General features: G+C 50.6%; 1 protein-coding gene across 3 annotated transcripts in view; it reads left to right on the top strand.

Moving 5' to 3' along the window:
• LOC143835048 (transducin-like enhancer protein 1) overlaps positions 1–18225 on the top strand; it is a 53571-nt gene that overhangs the window by 14671 nt on the left and 20675 nt on the right. For 2 of the 3 annotated variants that reach the window (XM_077332145.1, XM_077332144.1), the window contains exons 8-12: positions 4663–4921; positions 7969–7985; positions 9379–9483; positions 10128–10172; positions 11630–11788. In XM_077332145.1, the coding sequence (XP_077188260.1) occupies positions 4663–4921; positions 7969–7985; positions 9379–9483; positions 10128–10172; positions 11630–11788 (585 nt within the window). The remainder of the gene's footprint in view (positions 1–4662; positions 4922–7968; positions 7986–9378; positions 9484–10127; positions 10173–11629; positions 11789–18225) is intronic. The other variant, XM_077332147.1, reaches the window with a different exon arrangement.

Raw genomic sequence — 18225 nt, 5'->3', positions numbered from 1 at the left:
ACTTGAGAACTAGATTTTCCAGTTTTGCATAGGAAAATCCAGCTGCAAAAGCACACTGAAGATGTCCTACTCAACGCATGTGGAACACCTTGGGAGCTAGAAACAGGACCTGAAAAATATACATATTTTTGAAAGCTCTTCTGCTTGCTGCCCCCTGCCCCCTGTTCCCAGTCCTGGGCTCCTGCAAAGGTGTGCACACACAGAGGCCTTCCATAGTTCTGGTCCCACCAAATGTAATTACTGCCAGGAAAAGAGCCTTTGGGGGAAGGTGACTTTGAAGTGCTAAAAAAGAGGAATGGCTGCCCACGTTTGCCCTGTCATTGATGAGGGTGTTGAGTGCGGAAGCCAAAGACAATCCAGGCAGGGAGTCGGCGGGGGTTAACCAGTGAAGGGAAGTGATTGGCTTCCGTTCCTGAAAGCTTTTGGAGTACGAATGGTGATATTTAATTTAAAAGGCCAGGGAAGGGAAGCTGACCCAGTTTCTAGGCTCTGTCAAAACCTATGTACTTAAAAATGTGGGGAGGGGAAGGAGTGGGAAAGTGGAATAAGCCCCTCTCCTAGGCAAGAGACTGAGATTCTGGCTCCTCTCCGGGGCTGCAGCTTGTCCAGAGTATTCTCCAAGGACAGGAAGGACAGGTGAGCGATATTTCCCTTCCTGTCCTGGAGAGGGGTTGCCCCGTGCTTACAAGACCTCCATGCTGGGGGAAGTGGGGAGACCAGTCCTTCCTCCAGGATCACACACTCTCTCTCTCATGTGCGCGCACACACACACACACACAGAGTCCCTTTCCAAATTCTCTAGCTTCAATTCGTGCAGTAGCGCAGATTTGATTTTGTATTCTATAGGCAGCGTTGCGCATCTCTGGCTTCTCCTGGAAAATTACGCCCCCACAGCCCAAACTGCCAGGCTGATGCAAATGGGAGCCCGGGCACCAGATCACACAACACCCACAACTCAACATTTTGTGGCTCTCTGCGTGCCTTTGTTTCCCATCAGGCGGTAGGATTCTTGACCTGTATTCCTGCTGGGCTGAGCTGTAACAAGCATTCAGCTGCCAGGCAATCAGGAAGCCTTGCGTTTGATCCAGATCTCAGATCTCTGGGTCTTCATAGAATAAGAAAGTACCCAGATCCTTCTGTAGTGTTTATTTTTAAAGTGTCCCTTACCTTTCTCGTCTGGGGCATTTTATTCTGGCGCTTCTTCCGAACCTGGAGGACCTACACTTTGGTACCTGTGTAACTTGAGAGTCACAGATCAGGATAAGTCTGTCCGGGGCAGCAGAAAAGAGCCAGAAGGCGGCAGCAACTTAAAGACCAAACAAATGTGTGGCAGGGGAGGAGCTTGTTGGTGTAGTGGTTAGGAGTGCAGACTTCTAATCTGGCATGCCAGGTTCGATTCTGCACTCCCCCACATGCAACCAGCTGGGTGACCTTGGGCTCGCCACGGCACTGATAAAGCTGTTCTGACCGAGCAGTGATATCAGGGCTCTCTCAGCCTCACCCACCTCACAGGGTTGTGGGGAGAGGGAAGGGAAGGCGACTGTAAGCCGCTTTGAGCCTCCTTCGGGTAGGGAAAAGCGGCATATAAGAACCAACTCTTCTTCTTCTTCTTCTGCTTCTTCTTCTGCTGCTGCTGCTGCTTCTGCTTCTGCTTCTGCTGCTTCTGCTTCTTCTGCTTCTTCTGCTTCTGCCTCTTCTGCCTCTTCTTGTGGGAGTCATCTGAAGACTTCTGACTTTGCTGCTCCAGCACAGGAAACTCTGCAGACTGACTTGAAGGTGCTTCTTGTTGCATAAATGCATGCACCTCTCTGAGGCAAAGGGTTGGGCATTTGGGCACACCTCACCCGCTTTGACAGTTGCCGAAGCGGCTAAGGCACGCCGAAGCGCCCAACCCAGTTCTGAACTTTTGCTGACTTCCTTGCATTTGGCCCGGCGAAATCCCTGAGCAGAAATATTTCCATGTTCAAAGCAAGGAGACCGAGGTGGCGACGGAGTGCAGTGCCCCTCAAACGTACAGAAGGAACAGGGGGTTTGAAGCCAGGTCTCTCCGATTAGAAGCGTGGCACGTTTCTTCTCTGAAACAGGCTGTGGCTCAGGACCACAGCCTCTGCTTGGTGTGCAAGCAGGTTTAATCCCCGGCATCTCCAATTTAAAGGACCAGGCAGGAGGTGATATAGAAGGCCTTGTTCTGCCTGAGGTGCTGAAGAACTGCTGCCTGGATGAGTAAGCAATACTGACCTTTATGGCCTCATTCAGCTTCCTGGGTGACTAGGCACCCCCTCCCCCCAAAATGGTCTCCCCTACCTTTCTGTCTCTTGACCACACTCTCACTGGAGCCCAGACTCTTTCCTTCCCAGTGTACTGGGAATTCTCCTTTGTTTTGGCAGCAGCCAGAGCATGGCTCTTCAGGGTAGGGACTTCCCCTTTCTACCCCTCCTGCCGTTCTCCTTCCTCCTGTAGCTCCTGGGATCCTGACCAGGTCATCTTCCCTGCAATGTCTTCATTTTCAAAGAAAAAGTTGTCCTGTATCCGTGCAAGAACAACCCTTCCAAGGACCCAGACTATAGGAGTGGGGGTGTGCTTCATACAGCAATGGGATGTGTGTGTGTGTGTTTGTGTGTGTTGCTTTCCTTCCCTCTAACGGTAATGGGAGTTGGTCTCTGGGTGAAAGCAAAAAATGGATTCTGCTGTGAGTCAGTGGGTAATATAGTTTGTGCTCTGTATGAAGTGACCCAAAATTCATCTAATACATAGATGTACACTGTGTACCGTATACATTGGTCAGACTGCACCTGGAGTCCTGTGTGCAGTTCTGGAGGCCTCACTTCAAAAAGATCGTAGACAAAATTGAGGGGGTGCAGAGGAGAGTGATGAGGAGGATCTGGGGCCGGGGGACCAAGCCCTCTGAGGAAAGGCTGAGGGAAGAGGAGGCTGAGAGGGGGCAGGATGGCTCTCTTAAAGTATCTGAAGGGTTGTGATTTAAAGGAGGACCGGGAGCAGTTCCTGTGGGTAGCAGAAGACAGGACCTGAAGTCATGGGTTTGAATGACGTGGAGCTAGGCATACCAGCTAGATACAAGGGGGAACATTTTTCATAGTCTGAGTAGTTCAGCAATGAAATGGGCTGCCTCAGGAGGTGGGGAGCTCCCTCTTACTGGCCATCTTCAAGAAGTGGCTGGACAGATCCTTATCCTGGATGCTTGAGGCTGATCCTGCCTTGAGCAGGGGGTGGGACTAGATGACCTGCATGGCCCCTTCCCACTCTAGGATTCTGAGTCTAGTTCAAGAGTGGAATGGGCAGCCTCAGGAGGGGGTGAGCTCCCCCTCACTGGCGGTCTTCAAGCAGCAGCTGGGACGCATACTGATCATGGAGGCTTGAGGCTGTTCCTGCCTTGAGCAAGGGATTGGGTTAGATGGCCCCTTCCAACTGTATTTCTAATAGCGATAATAAACAGGACCCCAATGGCGACAGACGGCGCCCCCGGTCTGATGCCGACTAAAACATTAGAGCCGGCCAAGTGATCCCTTGTGTGCCAGAAGCACGCTATTGATTGAACCCTTCTGACCCCAAAATATGCACCTGGAAGCATTTGAGCTCGGTTGGGTTGATGATGGCTTTCGAGTCTGCTCTCAGAGGCAGCAGCGTCTCTGCCAGACCACTCTGACCTGTTCTGCTCAAGGAATCTGCCAGGAGAGCTTCCCGGTCACCAGGAGGTCTCATCAAGCAGCCTTGTGCAGCGGCCTCGAAGGAAGACTCTCCAGTTTTGTTTTTGAGCTAAACCCCAAAGTGTCTCTTGTTAGACTTGTTCCTGAATGGTCCCGGGATTTGGATTCCGGAAACAGTCTCAGCAAACCTTACCCTTGTCAGGCATGTCAGCCGGCCCATCTTTTAAGCGGCTGCTTTCCATTTCTGAAGACCTTGTGGCCCTTCGTAGCTGCTTTGGCTTGGGTGTGCAGTAAGAACGAAAATCTTACCAATTCTTGACTGCTGTGCGGGATTTGCTGAAAACTTAGGTCAAGACCATCTTTCCCATGATTTTGAAGGGAGGCTTGATGCGGTTTTGAGAATCATTTGTGGAACTGAAGTACAATTTGCATTCCTCCCAGTTCCTGGAAATATGTCCTTTATTCTGCTGGCTCCGTGAATCGATACTGTCTTGTTTACAGGATCCCCCACAAGGGTCCGTATGGTGTTCACAGACCCCATTTTGGGCACCTCCTAAAGTGGGTGGGGCTCCTCCCCCACAAGGCTTCAGATTGGCCCCTGGAGATCTGCTGGGCTGCTGAGATTAAAATCACATTGCTTTGGGGAGAGCTAATGCTACGATGTTGTTTTTTCACCCCTTTTGCCCAGTGTATTTTTTTCACTCTTGGGTATCTGTTGTGAGTGCCACCTCCTGTGGCAGCCATTGGGTTGTCACACTCACGGTCCTCTGGCAGCAGGATTCTCAAGTTGCCCTCAGGCTCAAAAAGGTTGCCCCCCCCCTCCACTTAGTTTGTTGATTTCAAGTGATGGAGTCCCCTGAGGTCCCAAGCAAATGGATGAAGACGTCCGTCCGTCCGTCCCCCACTCTCCCTGTGCCTCTTAAGTGCTGGGCTGTTGGTGTGATCTCAGAACAGCTTGTGCCTCTGTCCTCCCCCTCCCGCTTATATTTCTCACCAGCACCAGCTCCAGGCCCAGCACCTCTCCCATCACGCGCCCCCCATCCCGCTGACGCCTCATCCCTCCAGCGTGCAGTCCGCCAGCCTGGCAACCATGGGCAGCGCTTCTGGGCTATTGGCGCTCTCTGGGGCCCTGGGGGCTCAGGCCCAGCTTGTCCCAAAGGACGACCGAGGACTTCATGATGCCGAACACAGAGGTATGGGGCAGTTGCTGGCAGTGATGGCACGGGAGCACCTGTTAGAAGAACTGGGGGATAAAAGTGAGTCAATGTTAACAGGGCTCCATCTTTACCTGGTCAAGCCTGTAAATCGAGCGCTGGGCAAACTTTTGTAGGAATGGCGTTCCCGATCTTGGGCACCACCACTAAAAAGGCCCTGGCTCTCGCGCCCACCCACCAAGATTGGCTCCAAACACACGGGCTTCACCCGCAGGCATGTTCATCTTGGGCAGAGTCTGCACTGACTTTCTTTATTCCATTGTCAATCCTGTTGAATTCAGATCGCTTTGAACTCGGGTCTTCCTCTTCCCTCCCCCTCCCCATTGAAACAGGAAAGTCTTCTGCACGTGGTTAGGGAGGCTCAGAAGGGGGGGGGGAGCCAAGCCTCTTTCTTTCTTTTCTTGAAGGGGGGGAAGAGGAGCCAAGCAGGGAGCCTCCTTCTTTTCTTGGAGGGGGTGGGGGAGAGAATTGAAAAAGGCAGAGAAGGGAGAAAAAATCCAGGACCGACAGAAATTGAGAGAAATTGGGGGCTTCTCCTTTATGGTAAGCATGTCACATGACCAGGTGTAGCCTATCAGAGGTTCTCTACCACGGAGCTTTCTTTCCAAATCCGGATATTGAGGATTAAAAGCAGTTTGAGATATCGCACAATAAAGGTAGGGTCACTCCGGATCAATCCTTGCTGCAGAAGGAAAATTAAAATCGCTCAAAATCCAAACAGAAATCGCATTCTGTGTAGAGGGCAGGACTGAATCGATCTGGGGTTGGAATAAAAGCTCTGTGCAGTTTACACCCTGGCCATCTGCCTGCAAGTCCCAGGATGGTGAATCGAGATGCAGATTTGATTAAACCCAGCCAGACAATTTCTTGGCTGTTTATAAGGGGTTTGGACTAGGATCTGAGATGCCTGGGTTCAAATCTCTATTGAAAACCTGCTTGGGTAACTGGGCCCATCAACCTAATTTACCTCACAGGGTTGTTGTAGGGAATACCTGCTTGGTGTAGTGGTTAAGAGCGGGCTTCTAATCTGGCACGCCAGGGTTGATTCCCCGTTCCTCCTCCGCATGCAGTCAGTTTGGTGACATTGGGCTAGTCTCAATCCTGTTAGAGCTGTTCTTTCAGAGCAGTTCTGTCAGAGCTCTCTCAGTCCTACGTACCTCGCAGGGTCTCTGCTGCAGGGAGAGGAAGGAAAAGCTGCTTTGAGACTACTTTGGGTAGTGAACAGCGGGAAATGGAGAAGCACACATAAACAAACATGACCCAGTTTCAGAAATGGTTGCATTTCTCTTTTTGGTTGCTGTTTTTATTCTTGTTTTGATTGTTTTAATGTTTTTAAAGAATTCTTGCTGTCAGAAGCAGCTATTTATAGGAGAGAATGGGGGTCTTGATCTTTTGAGTAGAATGTCTTTAGCAAGCCTATGGGGAAGTGATGGGGGGGGGGTTGAACTGGGGTTTCAGACAACCAGGCAGGCCAGATTGAGTGTCCCAGCAATACCGCCAGGTGTTGACTGAGACCTGGTCATCGCTCCTGGTGGAAGCAGCTGGGGCTTGGCTCTAATTGTTATTCTGTTAGGGGTCCAACAGGCGCCTTCCCAGTACATTTAAATGACCCTGGAATAATCCCCAAAAGTGAAACATGTCTCCTATTGATTATCCCTACTTTCTGGAATTTGGTGGTAGAGTGCTTTTGTCCATGGAGGTTCCATTGAGCTGTTCCTAGACAACTGCAAAGTAAAACGTGGGTCCTTAATGAGCAAGTTGTCAGCTTCTGTGCTCAGATTTGTGGGTTTGGAAAGCGGTAGATAGTGATGTTAAGCAATTCTGGGGAAAAGAAATGGATTTGGAAGAGCTAGGATTAGGGGGCAACAGGAGACATGAGGATGGGAGGTGTGATCTGCCTCTCTTTGATTTGACCTTTCACAACTGGGTTGGAGTCTGCTGTTGTGCCACCATTGGCCACCTCTACCGCTCTTTTCTTTCCCTTTGATATGTTGTATTTTTAGTCTAAGCTGGGGGGGGAAGCTTATGGAGTTTTTGAAAAATGACACTTACTTTTAAGGTACCACAAAGGCCAAAATATTAATCTTGCAGATGTTTGCTAATTCTCCCCAACATTATCTTGGGAGGGAAAGTACCAGGAAAAAAATACTGTCTCTGCAAGATGAATATTATGGAAATGAACCCATCAAATTCATTTTCGCCAAGAAGCAATTAAAGAAACCCTCAGTCTTTATTGTGTTTGTTTGTTCTGAGCCAGTGTAGTATATTGCTTAGAATTGAGACGCTTGGCCTAGAACAGGCATGGGCAAACTGTGGCCCTCCAGATGTCCATGGATTAGAATTCCCATGAGCCCCTGCCAGCGAATGCTGGCAGGGGCTCATGGGAATTGTAGCCCATGGATATCTGGAGGGCTACAGTTTGCCCACCCGTGGCCTATAATCTGGAGGGACCCAAGTTTGAATCTCCACTCAGCGAGGAGTGCTCTCTCTTCTTCTCAGATACCTTGCAGGGCTGTTGAGGAGAACACAAGAGAACCATTTATGGAAGCATGCCAGGATATAAATGGGCTTTTGTGGGTGTATGGGCCAAAATATTCAAATCGTCCATCAGATAGGCGAGCAGTTTGGCAGGTACATTATCTGGAGCTGTAAACCTTGACTGGCTCCTGTTTATAGTCTAAAGGGGTCTAGCAGACTTCTCCTCTCGCCATAGGTGAACAGGCTGTCTTCTAGCCTCATCTTTTGTGAGTGGAAAAGTGGGAGCAGAGAAGAAACAGATCCAGCACTTAGCTCTGCCAGGGCGCTGTCAAACAAACAGCAGCCACGCAACTTAGTTATTATTTTTGGTGTGTTTGTGTGTTTTAATCTTTATTGCAGCTTAGCAAAAAAAAGGCCATTCATTCTATTGAGTGATAAGGAAGGAGAGGGACAAACGTCTTCCCCTCCTCATGCACCCACAGTGTCTTGTTTGCAAATTTCAAATGAATATGCTGGGAATCCTGTGTGTTGCACCTTACTAAAAGCTCACCCTCTCTTGTGTGTCTCTCCCCCCCCCCCCCCGGTGGTGATCGGTGTTGCTATGGCGACAGAGAGAGACCCAGGTCCCGTAAGTCTGTTTTTCTTTCCCTTTCCTGCCCCCCCTCCCCATTTTCCAGTTGTTGGCCAAAAGGAGGAGCTGGGGTGTGGAAAAGACTGTTTGGATGCGCGTCTTGTTTTTCTCATTGTGTGTGGGTGGGGTGCATGTGTGCATGCATTCTTGGTGCTGCTTCTGTGTGCATTTGGAGCCCCAGGGGCATATGCAGCAATGGGGTGGGAAGTTTACCCACCCACCCCCTGGTTGGCCAGCCAGGAGAGCAACCCTCTGTTCCCCCCCTGGGTGTAGGGCAGGGGTAGTCAAACTGCGGCCCTCCAGATGTCCATGGACTACAATTCCCAGGAGCCCCTGCCAGCATTCGCTGGCAGGGGCTCCTGGGAATTGTAGTCCATGGACATCTGGAGGGCCGCAGTTTGACTACCCCTGGTGTAGGGTGATCCAGTCTCAGGATGGGAGGAGGCCCCAGACACGCTCCCATTTGGTTTTGGTGGGTATGACCCTGACAGGGCATTGTGCATGAGAGTCAGGCTTTAATGATGGAGTCTGGCATTTGAAGCTGTTTTGATTTGGGGCCATCTCTTCATCTGGGTTCTTAAGAGGATGCAATGAGATCCAACCCCCCCCCCCCCCTGCATAGGATGCCTTTAGGGGGTTGGAGGACCAATAGGGTGGAATGGGGGGGTGGCGGATCCCCATATCCGGTTTGGTTGGTTAGCAGCCCTTATATCTTTTTGCTCCCTGTGGCCCTTTCTAAAATTCCTATACAATCAAAAGTATTGCATAATAAAACGCAACATTATGGCATTTAAAAAAATTGCCTATATTCACGTCAATCTGAATGTTTTCTCCAAAGAGGACAAAAATAAATACATGAAAACTGGTGCATCTAAAAACAAGCAGAGTAAAAAAAAAAAACCCTGATTTGCTGTATTTATAGGTGCAGGGAGTGTTTTAATTCCCACCTCCCTTTCTCGCAGTAAGTGAGAGATCCCTAAGCCTTTTTCTTCCCTGCTTCCAATTCTTCCAATAAATTGAGCTGCTTATTGATTGGCTAACATAGGGGGGTGGGGGGGTTGGACCTTGGGCACAGCTTTCCCTGCCAGCCCTGGAATGCTTCTGAGCATAGACAGAGCGCACTCTGCAAGATCTGAATAGCAGCTCCTGACTGGAGCTCCTGGCACACCCATGGGGCCCCAGAATCTGTTTTAAGGGGCCTGAAGGGTGAAAGTTGTACTTTGTACATGCTCAGAGGCACTGTCAAGATTTCAGTGTCTTCTTGTGCCTGTAGTCCTGTGTTTAAGGAGAAGAAAGACGTGTGTGTGTGTGGGGGGGTGGCAGGTGGGATGTTTACTTGCTGTCACTGATGGCTTTCCTTTCAATGGGGGTGCCCTTTTCCCTTCTCCAGAGTTCGCTGGCCTTGTCCAACGGAGAAAGGATGCGGGCCATTTCGGACTACCTGGCGGGTGGCAAAAAGAGGAAGTCAGAGGAGAAGGATTACGGCACAGACTATGTATGTTTTTTTGGGGGGGGTGGATGTGGGTGCGAGGGAAGTGACAGGGTGGGAGTTGGAACTTCTTAGGAATTTTGGTCTTGCTGCACCAAAGGGATGACTGAGAAGTAGTGTCTCTGAGCACATGCTGTGTATCTCTGCCGCCTCCCCAATGAATTGGGGCTTCCTACTCCTTCTCACCCTGCTTTGTTCTATCAAGAAATATCCTAAAACTGGAGCTGTAGTGGTGAGAACTGCACAGTGAAGGTCCTCTGCCCCCCAGCCTGAGGGCTGGGATATGGAGGAATATTTATGCTCTCACCTTCCTCTGACTTACAGCACGTTCCCCACACTTGGCCATATAATGTTTTTTTGGGGGGGGAAAGGTATGCATGGGACCTCCCCCACCCTCAATGGAAGCCAGACCTTGCAGCCTGTTTGAAAATCTCCTGCTGATGTGGTCTGCTGGGGAAGGGCGTGTGTGTTCAGTTTTGTGAGTTGTAAGGGGTTCCAGTTTGGCTTAGAAGGTGCATTGTCCAGATCAGATGGACATCCGGATAGACTCTGCCCACCGGTCTCTTTCGTTTGTGGAGTTTGAGAAGGAGGCTTCATGAACTTGTGGAATAATGTTTGCTCCCCCCCCCCCCTTCCATGTCCATTTCCAGGGGAGCGACGGAGAGAAGAGCGACGATAACCTTGTGGTGGATGAGGTAGGAGGAAGCCTTTTGCTTTCTCTGTGTGTGTGTGCGCATGTTGCAGCTGGAGCATCCTGTATGGGAGAGAGATGAATGCCACTTTTGTCCTGCCTGGTTTGGATGTGTGTAGAATTTTGTAGAATTTGCATTGGGAGAGAGAAGCCAGGTGAAAGATCTGTAAGCTGGGCTGCCAAAAGGAAAGAGAGCCCCAAATCCTGCGGTGTCCGCCCACTCCTTCTGACTGCAGAGAGATCGGCGGGCTTTACGCAGGCCGTTTCAAACAGCTTTCCACAGCCTCTGAAGCCCCCCAGCCCATTTTGTTTGCTGGGGCTGGAGCATCAATGCACAGCTCTGGGCGGGAGTAACGACTTCTAGGCCACTGTGGCTCAGCAGCAGAATACCTTCTTGGTGCACAGAAGGTCCCCGGTTCAGTTCCCGGCATCTCCGGCTGAAAGATCAGGTAATAGGTGCTCTACCCGAGGCCCTGTATAGCAGCTGCTGGTCAGAGCAGGCAGTACTCTAGGCTTGTGCGCTTCGGCAGCCATTTAAGCCCGAGGCAGCCAGGGCTGCTTGAATGGCTGCCGAAGCACTCTGAAGCACACAAGTCTAGTACTGACCTTGATCGATTAATGGTTTGATAACTGCCAGTAAGGCAGCTTCCTCTGTGACTGAGGGTAAACCAAGAGCCAACAGAATGGCTTCAGTGTCTAACTGACTTGGGAGACCTGGACTGGAGGGTGAACTTGGTGATGAAGCCTCTGATTCTTTTGGGGCCAGTCATCCACTGTCTTTTGCTCGCTGCCTATTCCCCCTCCCAGGGCTCTTTTGACAACAGAGCAGGGAAGATAGAACGGGGGGGGGGGGGGGGGTACTGTGTAGCCGGCCCTATGCTCCTTGGAGGATCAACGGGAGCGAAAGCCAGCCAATCGATCCGTAACCCAAAATGTCTTGAAACTGAACATCAGATTCCAGGGAAAAGACTCTGCTGGCACCTGCAGGACCGTAGTTAAGATGCGGGAGCCCCCAACTTCTGGAGGCTTCTGGGCATCATTGGAATTTTGACCCGGGGTGATGGGTACTGCTACAAAATGGATGCCTGCAAGGGTGGAGCCACCCCTGAAATGGCTGCCACAGGAAGAAGTAGAGGAAGCCCAAGGGCAGGGAAAAGGGGAATGCACAAGGAAAGTGGAGGGACAGGGCCATATTGGGGCAAGGGCCATATTGTGCCCCACCCACCTTCTAACAGCACGTGGTGTGGCCAGGGAAGGTCTCAGTGGGTGCCGTGGTGCACCGCATTGGGGACCCATAAGCTAGAGGGGATCCAGAAATCCTCTGCAAGCAGCATGGGTGCGCTACACTGAGCAGGCTCTCCCTCTTTCGGCCAGGCTCCTTGCAAAGAGTCCCCTCCCCATGGTAAGTTGGCTGCTGTCCGTCTCCACCCAGTGATGCTCTTCTTCCCTCCTGCCCCCCAGGACCCCTCTTCCCCCCACAGCGTCCACTCTTTCTCCTCCCGAGAGAACGGGGTCGACAAAGTGTCTCTGCAGCGGAAGGAGCCTGTTCAGCTCAGCCCCACCTCCATGGCCTCCTCCAGCAGCGCCTCCCCGCCACGGATCGCCAAGGAGGTGGCCGGAGTAAGTGTCGTGTGGTAGTGCGTGGTTTGTGTTGTGCACGTGTGCAAGAGAGCGTGGTCTAGGGTGGCAAGCAGTCAGGGCAGGAGGCAACATCTGTTTTGTCCTTCCAGTTTTAAAATGGAAGAATCGGAGTTGGGGCATTTGAGCCTGGGGCTGTGTGTGGATTTTTAAATGCCTTCATTAGTAAAGGGGAATGCTTTGCCTCCCTGCTGAGACTACAAGGGGGCTGGCTTTAGGGTTGCCAGCCTCCAGGTGGGGCTTTGAGATTGCCAAGATTTACAGCTGAGCTTCAAAAATCAGTCCTCCTGGAGAAAAAATGTCTACTTGGAGGGGTGGGGGGTGGTGGAATTAGACGCAGCCAAGGTCCCTCCTGTCCTGAAATCCTGCTTTCCCCAGGGAAGCATCTACAGGAATTTCCTAATTCCAGCTTGGAGAGCCATCTTGGTGTAGTGGTTAGGAGTGCGGACTTCTAATCTGGCAAGCTGGGTTTGATTCTGCACTCCCCCGCATGCAGCCAGCTGGGTGACCTTGGGCTGGCCACAGCCCTGAGAAAGCTGTTCTGACTGAGTAGTAATATCAGGGCTCTCTCAGCCTCACCCACCTCACAGGGTGTCTGTTGTGGAGAGAGGAAAGGGAAAGGCGACTGTAAGCCACTTTGAGACTCCTTCAGGTAGAGAAAAGCGGCGTATAAGAACCAAATCTTCTTCATCTTCTTCTTCAGGGCTCTCTCAGCCTCCCCCCCCCCTCACAGGGGGTCTCTTGTAGGGAGAGGAGAGGGAAGGCGACCCCAGCTGGCTGGCACTTGCATGAATGTTGCACCAATGCAGCCGAATATGTGAACCAAAGTGGTGGGTTGCGTTTGCACCCTTGTGTGCAGGGACAGCACATTCAGGATACAAGCTTAGGTATTTGGGAGCATTGGTGGATATGATGAATCCAAGGCGTCTATTGGCTGCTGTTGCCGTGCTTGGGCGAACGGCGCAGAATATATTGGGTAGTGGTGGAGGGATGGGCGCTTCGGCATCCGAAGAGACCGTCCGCGCCCAACGCAGCCAGCAGCGCTGCTCCGGAATGTCCTCACAAGATCCTTTAGCCTCGTTATAATGGAGGCCAGGAGGACGGCGGCCGCAAAGCCCAGAAGGTTTGCCGTTGCGTAATGGCCTTGCGGCCTTGCTGTGGGGAGGGCGGTGTGTGTGTGTGTGTGTGTGGGGGAGGATTCCTCCCTCAAATTGCTCTCCTGGGGAGTGAGGTTTTTCTGTTTTTCTTTCCAGAGCCGGCTAAGGCAGCTGCGGGCTGGGAAGACAGCCGTGAGAGGCCTCTGGGAAGGGCAGCCAAGTGTGCTGCCGGGGGTTTGAAAGATTCATTTCGGAGGTCCCGGTGGAGGAAGGAGGGATGAGGCCGTGTCCGTGTCCGTTCTCCTCTTTCCCCCACCGTTCCTGACATGTGCTTTCTGCCCCCTCCGTGGACATCATGACCACGGGCCCGTCCCTCTCCACAAACAGAAGCTTCAGCAGGCAGCCAAATAAAAAAGATCGGGAGATGTTTGCTTTTCTTTGAACCAGTCTTCCGTCAGCTTTTTGCACTGCGCTGGTGCACAGTTCTTGGCTGTGATTCCGCTACAGCCAAGCCACATAAATAGCTGTGATGGATAGTCCCCGCTAAGGTTGCCACCCTCCTGGTGGTACCTGGAGATATCCTGCTTGTACGGCTGATGTACAGATGAGCATGATTAATGCTCCAGGAGGGAAAGGCTGCTTGGGAGGGTGGGCTGCAGGGCGCATTGTCCCCCACTGAGTTCCCCCCTCTTCCCAAGCCCATATTTCCTAGGCTCATTCCCCAACATTCCCCAGCCCAGAGCTGACTACCCTCACCCCCACTCTGAGCAACCAGCAAGAGTTTGGAAATTGGAAGAGAGTAGGCTCTTTACTGCAGAGCAAGCAAAGCCAAAAAAGCAGTGCCCAATTGATTTTTGTAATGAAAACCTTTTTTCTTTTTGTCAGAGAATTTTGCATTTCAAAATATTTCCAGAGTGGGGAGAGAATGTACTAATATAATATAATATAATATAATATAATATAATATAATATAATATAATATAATATTATATTATATTATATTATATTATATTATATTATATTATATTATATTATATTATACTATACTATACTATACTATACTATATACTATATACTATATACTATATACTATATACTATATACTATATACTATATACTATATACTATATACTATATACTATATACTATATACTATAATATATTATATAATATATTATATAATATATTATATAATATATAATATACATGATTTTAGGAAATCCATCAAAATACTGGTGTATGATGAAACCTTTAAAATCTTGAAGGGGCAGAAATCTCATTGTTGGTTTTAAATTTTAAGGGAAAAGAATAAAAATCTGTTAAATACAAAGAGTGGATCTGCAAGGAATCCCTGAGTAGTGGCACAACTTTAAAAATCCTCTCCCAATAAGCTCACAGGGTCTTGCTTTCTTCAGCCCCTCCCCCCTTAATTGTCTTTCAACTGTTCTTGCCCCCCTCCTGCCTCCTGGTGTCTGCTCAGGCCCAGTCAATTGTAAAAGACTTTGTTCCTCCTCCTTTCGGTTTTTGCAGAAACTGTATTTTTCTCCACCCTTGGAGAGCCCCCACCCCACGTTTGTAGACCCTCTGCCTCTGGTGGGTGCGATTTTTCCGAGGGAGCCCAGTCTCTCTTGCGATTAGAAGGCAGGTGTGTAGGTTGTATTTTGCTTTCTAAAAAAAATATCTGTCCCCAAACTGCATCTACATGGAAACAGCAAGGTTTCATATAAGCAAAGCTGCCATCTTCTCCAGGGGAGCTGATCTCTGTTGCTGGGAGATCAGTTGTAATCCTAGGAGATCTCCAGCCACTAGGCTTGTGCGCTTTGGTGGCTGTTCAAGCCTGAATGCCCGCTGAAGCATGCCGAAGCACACAGACCTACCAGCCACCACCTGGAGATTGGCAACCCTAGACAGTGTTTTTGCTAAATCCAAGGAATTGTTTCTCCTTGCAGGAATAGAGCTGCACACCTGTGCCCCCACTTACTTGGGAGAAAGACCTGTGGAATGAAATAGGGATTCCTTCTGAATAAGTATATATGGGACTTCACTAGCTAAATTACTCAAATAGCTCAGGTCTCAAGCTGCTAGACCTCAACAAAGAGTTGACCACCTCCGCTTCATTCCACTCCCAGTAACACATCCCAGACTTCTTTTTCACTGCCGCCTGCAGGCTGTGAGTGAGAACGATGCTTCTCTGGTTGCCTACAAGTCAGACACTCTCTTTGGAAGAAAAGTTGCTTGAGACACAGAGAGAAGTGATGTTCCTGTTCCAGACCAATGTGGGTGTCAGGCGAAAGCTCATTCCAGATCCAGGCAGGAAACCTCTTGCCTTCTATTGGTATCTTAGAACAAAGCTTGAATCCAGAGACATGTGTGCGATCAACAAAGTTGGACTCCGATGTTGTTCTCTTGCTTCAGACCAACACAGCGAGCCACCTGGATTTGTTTGCATCTTAGTAAGCATGAGGCCAGTGAGGTTTGTTTTGTGGATACAAAAGGCCATGGGATAATCTGTCCAGCGTCCTCTAGTCCAACCCCCTGCAGAAATTCACAAGCACCTGCCCACCAACAGGGAACCCAATTCCATGGCCAGATGATGCCCCTCCCTAGCTTCCCCCCCTTTAGAATCCATGGCCAGTCTGGTCTGGAGGAAATTCACCTCCCGACCCCTGGGCATGCAAGAAAGGGCCACAAGTGCCAAGCACTGGCACCGTCCCTTTTGCCCACCCACATAAAATCTGCCTAAATACACAGCATTTCTCCGAGATGACTCTCTAGCCTCTGCTTAAAAACTTCCAAGGGAGGCGAACCCGCCAACTCCTGAGGAAGCCTGTTCCACTGAGGATAGTTATTTTTGGCCCACTGCAGCTACCCCTGAATGGACAGAGTAGGCTGCCACTGTCAGGAGCTTCTTCTGGATGTTTAGCCAAAAATTCTTTTGAATTAATTTCAACCCATTGGTTCTGGTCTGACCCTCTGGGGCAACAGGATTTTGCTCCATCTATATGACAGTTTTGGGTTCATCTGTGTTTGTGCTGACTAAGGTTTCAGTGACTTGGGCACGCCCTCCTGGCCTAGAGACTAGCGCAGTGCACAAGAGCACTATGTGATCACCTCCTTCAAACATTAGATGATAGGGTCTTGTGGCGGACAATGTGTCTTTGACAATGTATCATCTTACAGCTGCACAAAGGAGCAGCCTTGTGGAACTATGAGCATGCGGAATGGTAAATCTTATCTTTATCCATGGGTCCTCCTTTTTATAATTCTGAAACTGGCCTCGGGGAGGAACGAGTCTGGCTGCCCAACTTAGAATAGGGCCAATCAGGGTGATTGGCCCTGCCCCTGCGCCTCCTGCCCTTGCCTCACAGAACTGCCTGGCTGCTGCAGCCAGTGTGTCTGTGAGTCTCCGCTGCACCTCCCGCACACTTCCCGGGCCCCAGGTAGGCGCCTGCATGGGGCGGGGGAGAGACATCCCTTCCTTGTGGCCCACCAACCGTGCTACGGGGAAGCTGACGGGGGAGAGGGGGGAGAGGAACGGTTCCCCGAGGCCCACCAAGAGGCAGCAGGTGCGCATGACGAGCTGTGGGTAAGCCAAGGAGCCACCAGGGGGAGGGGGTCGAGGAACGCTTCCCCGCGGCCCACAAAGCGCACCCGGACCATGGGGAACTGCCTGCGTTCTTATGAATGGTCTTTGCATCTAGTGTTTCAATAAAACTGGTCTCCTGGAGAGATTGGGAGTTGGACTCAGAGTTGGCTGGACCAACTCTTTGTATGTGGGTATCATTCCAACATCTGGTGCCCAACATGGGGTATGACAACATTCGACTCACCTTGTCCAGCAAGGGTTACAGACGCGTCCTCACATCATCTAAGGATCCCAGGTGAGTATGGGGATTCAACTATCCACAGCACAAACACAGATGAACCCTATATCAGGGAATCTCAATCTGTGGTCCTCCAGATGTTCATGGACTGCAATTCCCATGAACCCCTGCCAGCAAATGCTGGCAAGGGCTCATGGGAATTGTAGGCCACGAACATCTGGAGGACCACAGGTTGAGTACCCCTGCCCTATATGACAGCCCTTCAAATATTTGAAGATGGTTACATCACCCCTTAGTCGCCTTCTCTGCAGGCTAAACAGACCAAGCTTTCCTCATTCAATCAGCTTTCCTCATTCAGCTTTCCTCCAGACCCCTCAGCATCTTTGTTGCCCTCCTCTGAACACGCTCCAGTTTCTCTACATCCCTCTTCAACTGTAATGCCCAAAACTGAACACAGGACTCCAAGTGAGGCTGAAACGGAGTGGAGTAAAGCGGTACCATCACCTCCCGTGATCTGGACTTCTCCACATGCAGCCAGCTGGGTAGCCTTGGGCTTGTCACAGTCCTGTTAGGGCTGTTCTTAGAACAGTTCTGCCTGAGCTCTCTCAGCCCCACCTGTTGAGGGGAGAGGAAGGGCAGATGATAGTAAGCTGCTTTGAGACTCCTTTGGGCAGTAAAAAGCGGTGTATAAAAACCAACCCTCCTCCTTTTTCTTCTTCTGTGTTATGAGGCTTAAATGGGAAAGGGAGAACTGTGTACCTTGCTCTGAGTGAGGCAGAGAAGGGGGGAGGGGTTAAAATCTAAATTGCTGGGTAGAAGTTTTATCAGCCTGGCTGACCTGAGAACTGAGTCAGTCTGTTTGCGAATGGTGGGGTCCACAGCAGAACAACAGGACAGCCCCCCCCCCCGGATTCCCCTATCTGCTGGACCTGGGAGAGTGTGGTTTGATATGAAACACCCCTGGAAGGTTGGGGTGGGGGAGGTTCCCCCCGAATCTCTTTGCTTCCGGGGGGGGGGGAGAGAGAGAGAGACCTGGCTCTGTCACTTCAAACTCTGGTGACTTTTAAGATAGATTTGGGTGTGCAACTGTGTTGGGCTGAAGCAGCAGAGCGAGGTTTGAGTCAGGGGCAGTAGTGGCCAAACAGTGGCTCTCCAGGTGTCCAGGGACAATTATCTGGATTCCCTGCCATTATCTGGCCAAACAGTGGCTCTCCAGGTGTCCAGGGACAATTATCTGGAGTCCCTGCCATTATCTGGAGTAGTGGCCAAACTGGCTCTCCAGGTGTCCAGGGACAATTATCTGGAGTCCCCTTGAGGCCGAAATGATCTTTGGAGCAGAATGTGTCCCTGAGAACCCAGTACTGGGGCTGAGGTCTGCGGTAGTCAGGCCAAATGGAGCCTCCATGTTCTAAGGCAGTGTAACTGAGAGAGAGAGACATCTAACTGCCTGTCTGAGTTGACAGCCCGGACTTTGGTGAAGGAGCAATTTGATTCAGGA

Source organism: Paroedura picta, chromosome 4 (genome assembly GCF_049243985.1).
Source record: "Paroedura picta isolate Pp20150507F chromosome 4, Ppicta_v3.0, whole genome shotgun sequence".
Taxonomy (NCBI): domain Eukaryota; kingdom Metazoa; phylum Chordata; class Lepidosauria; order Squamata; family Gekkonidae; genus Paroedura; species Paroedura picta.
Note: the sequence above shows the minus strand (reverse complement) of the source record. Positions and strands in the feature narration are given on the sequence as shown.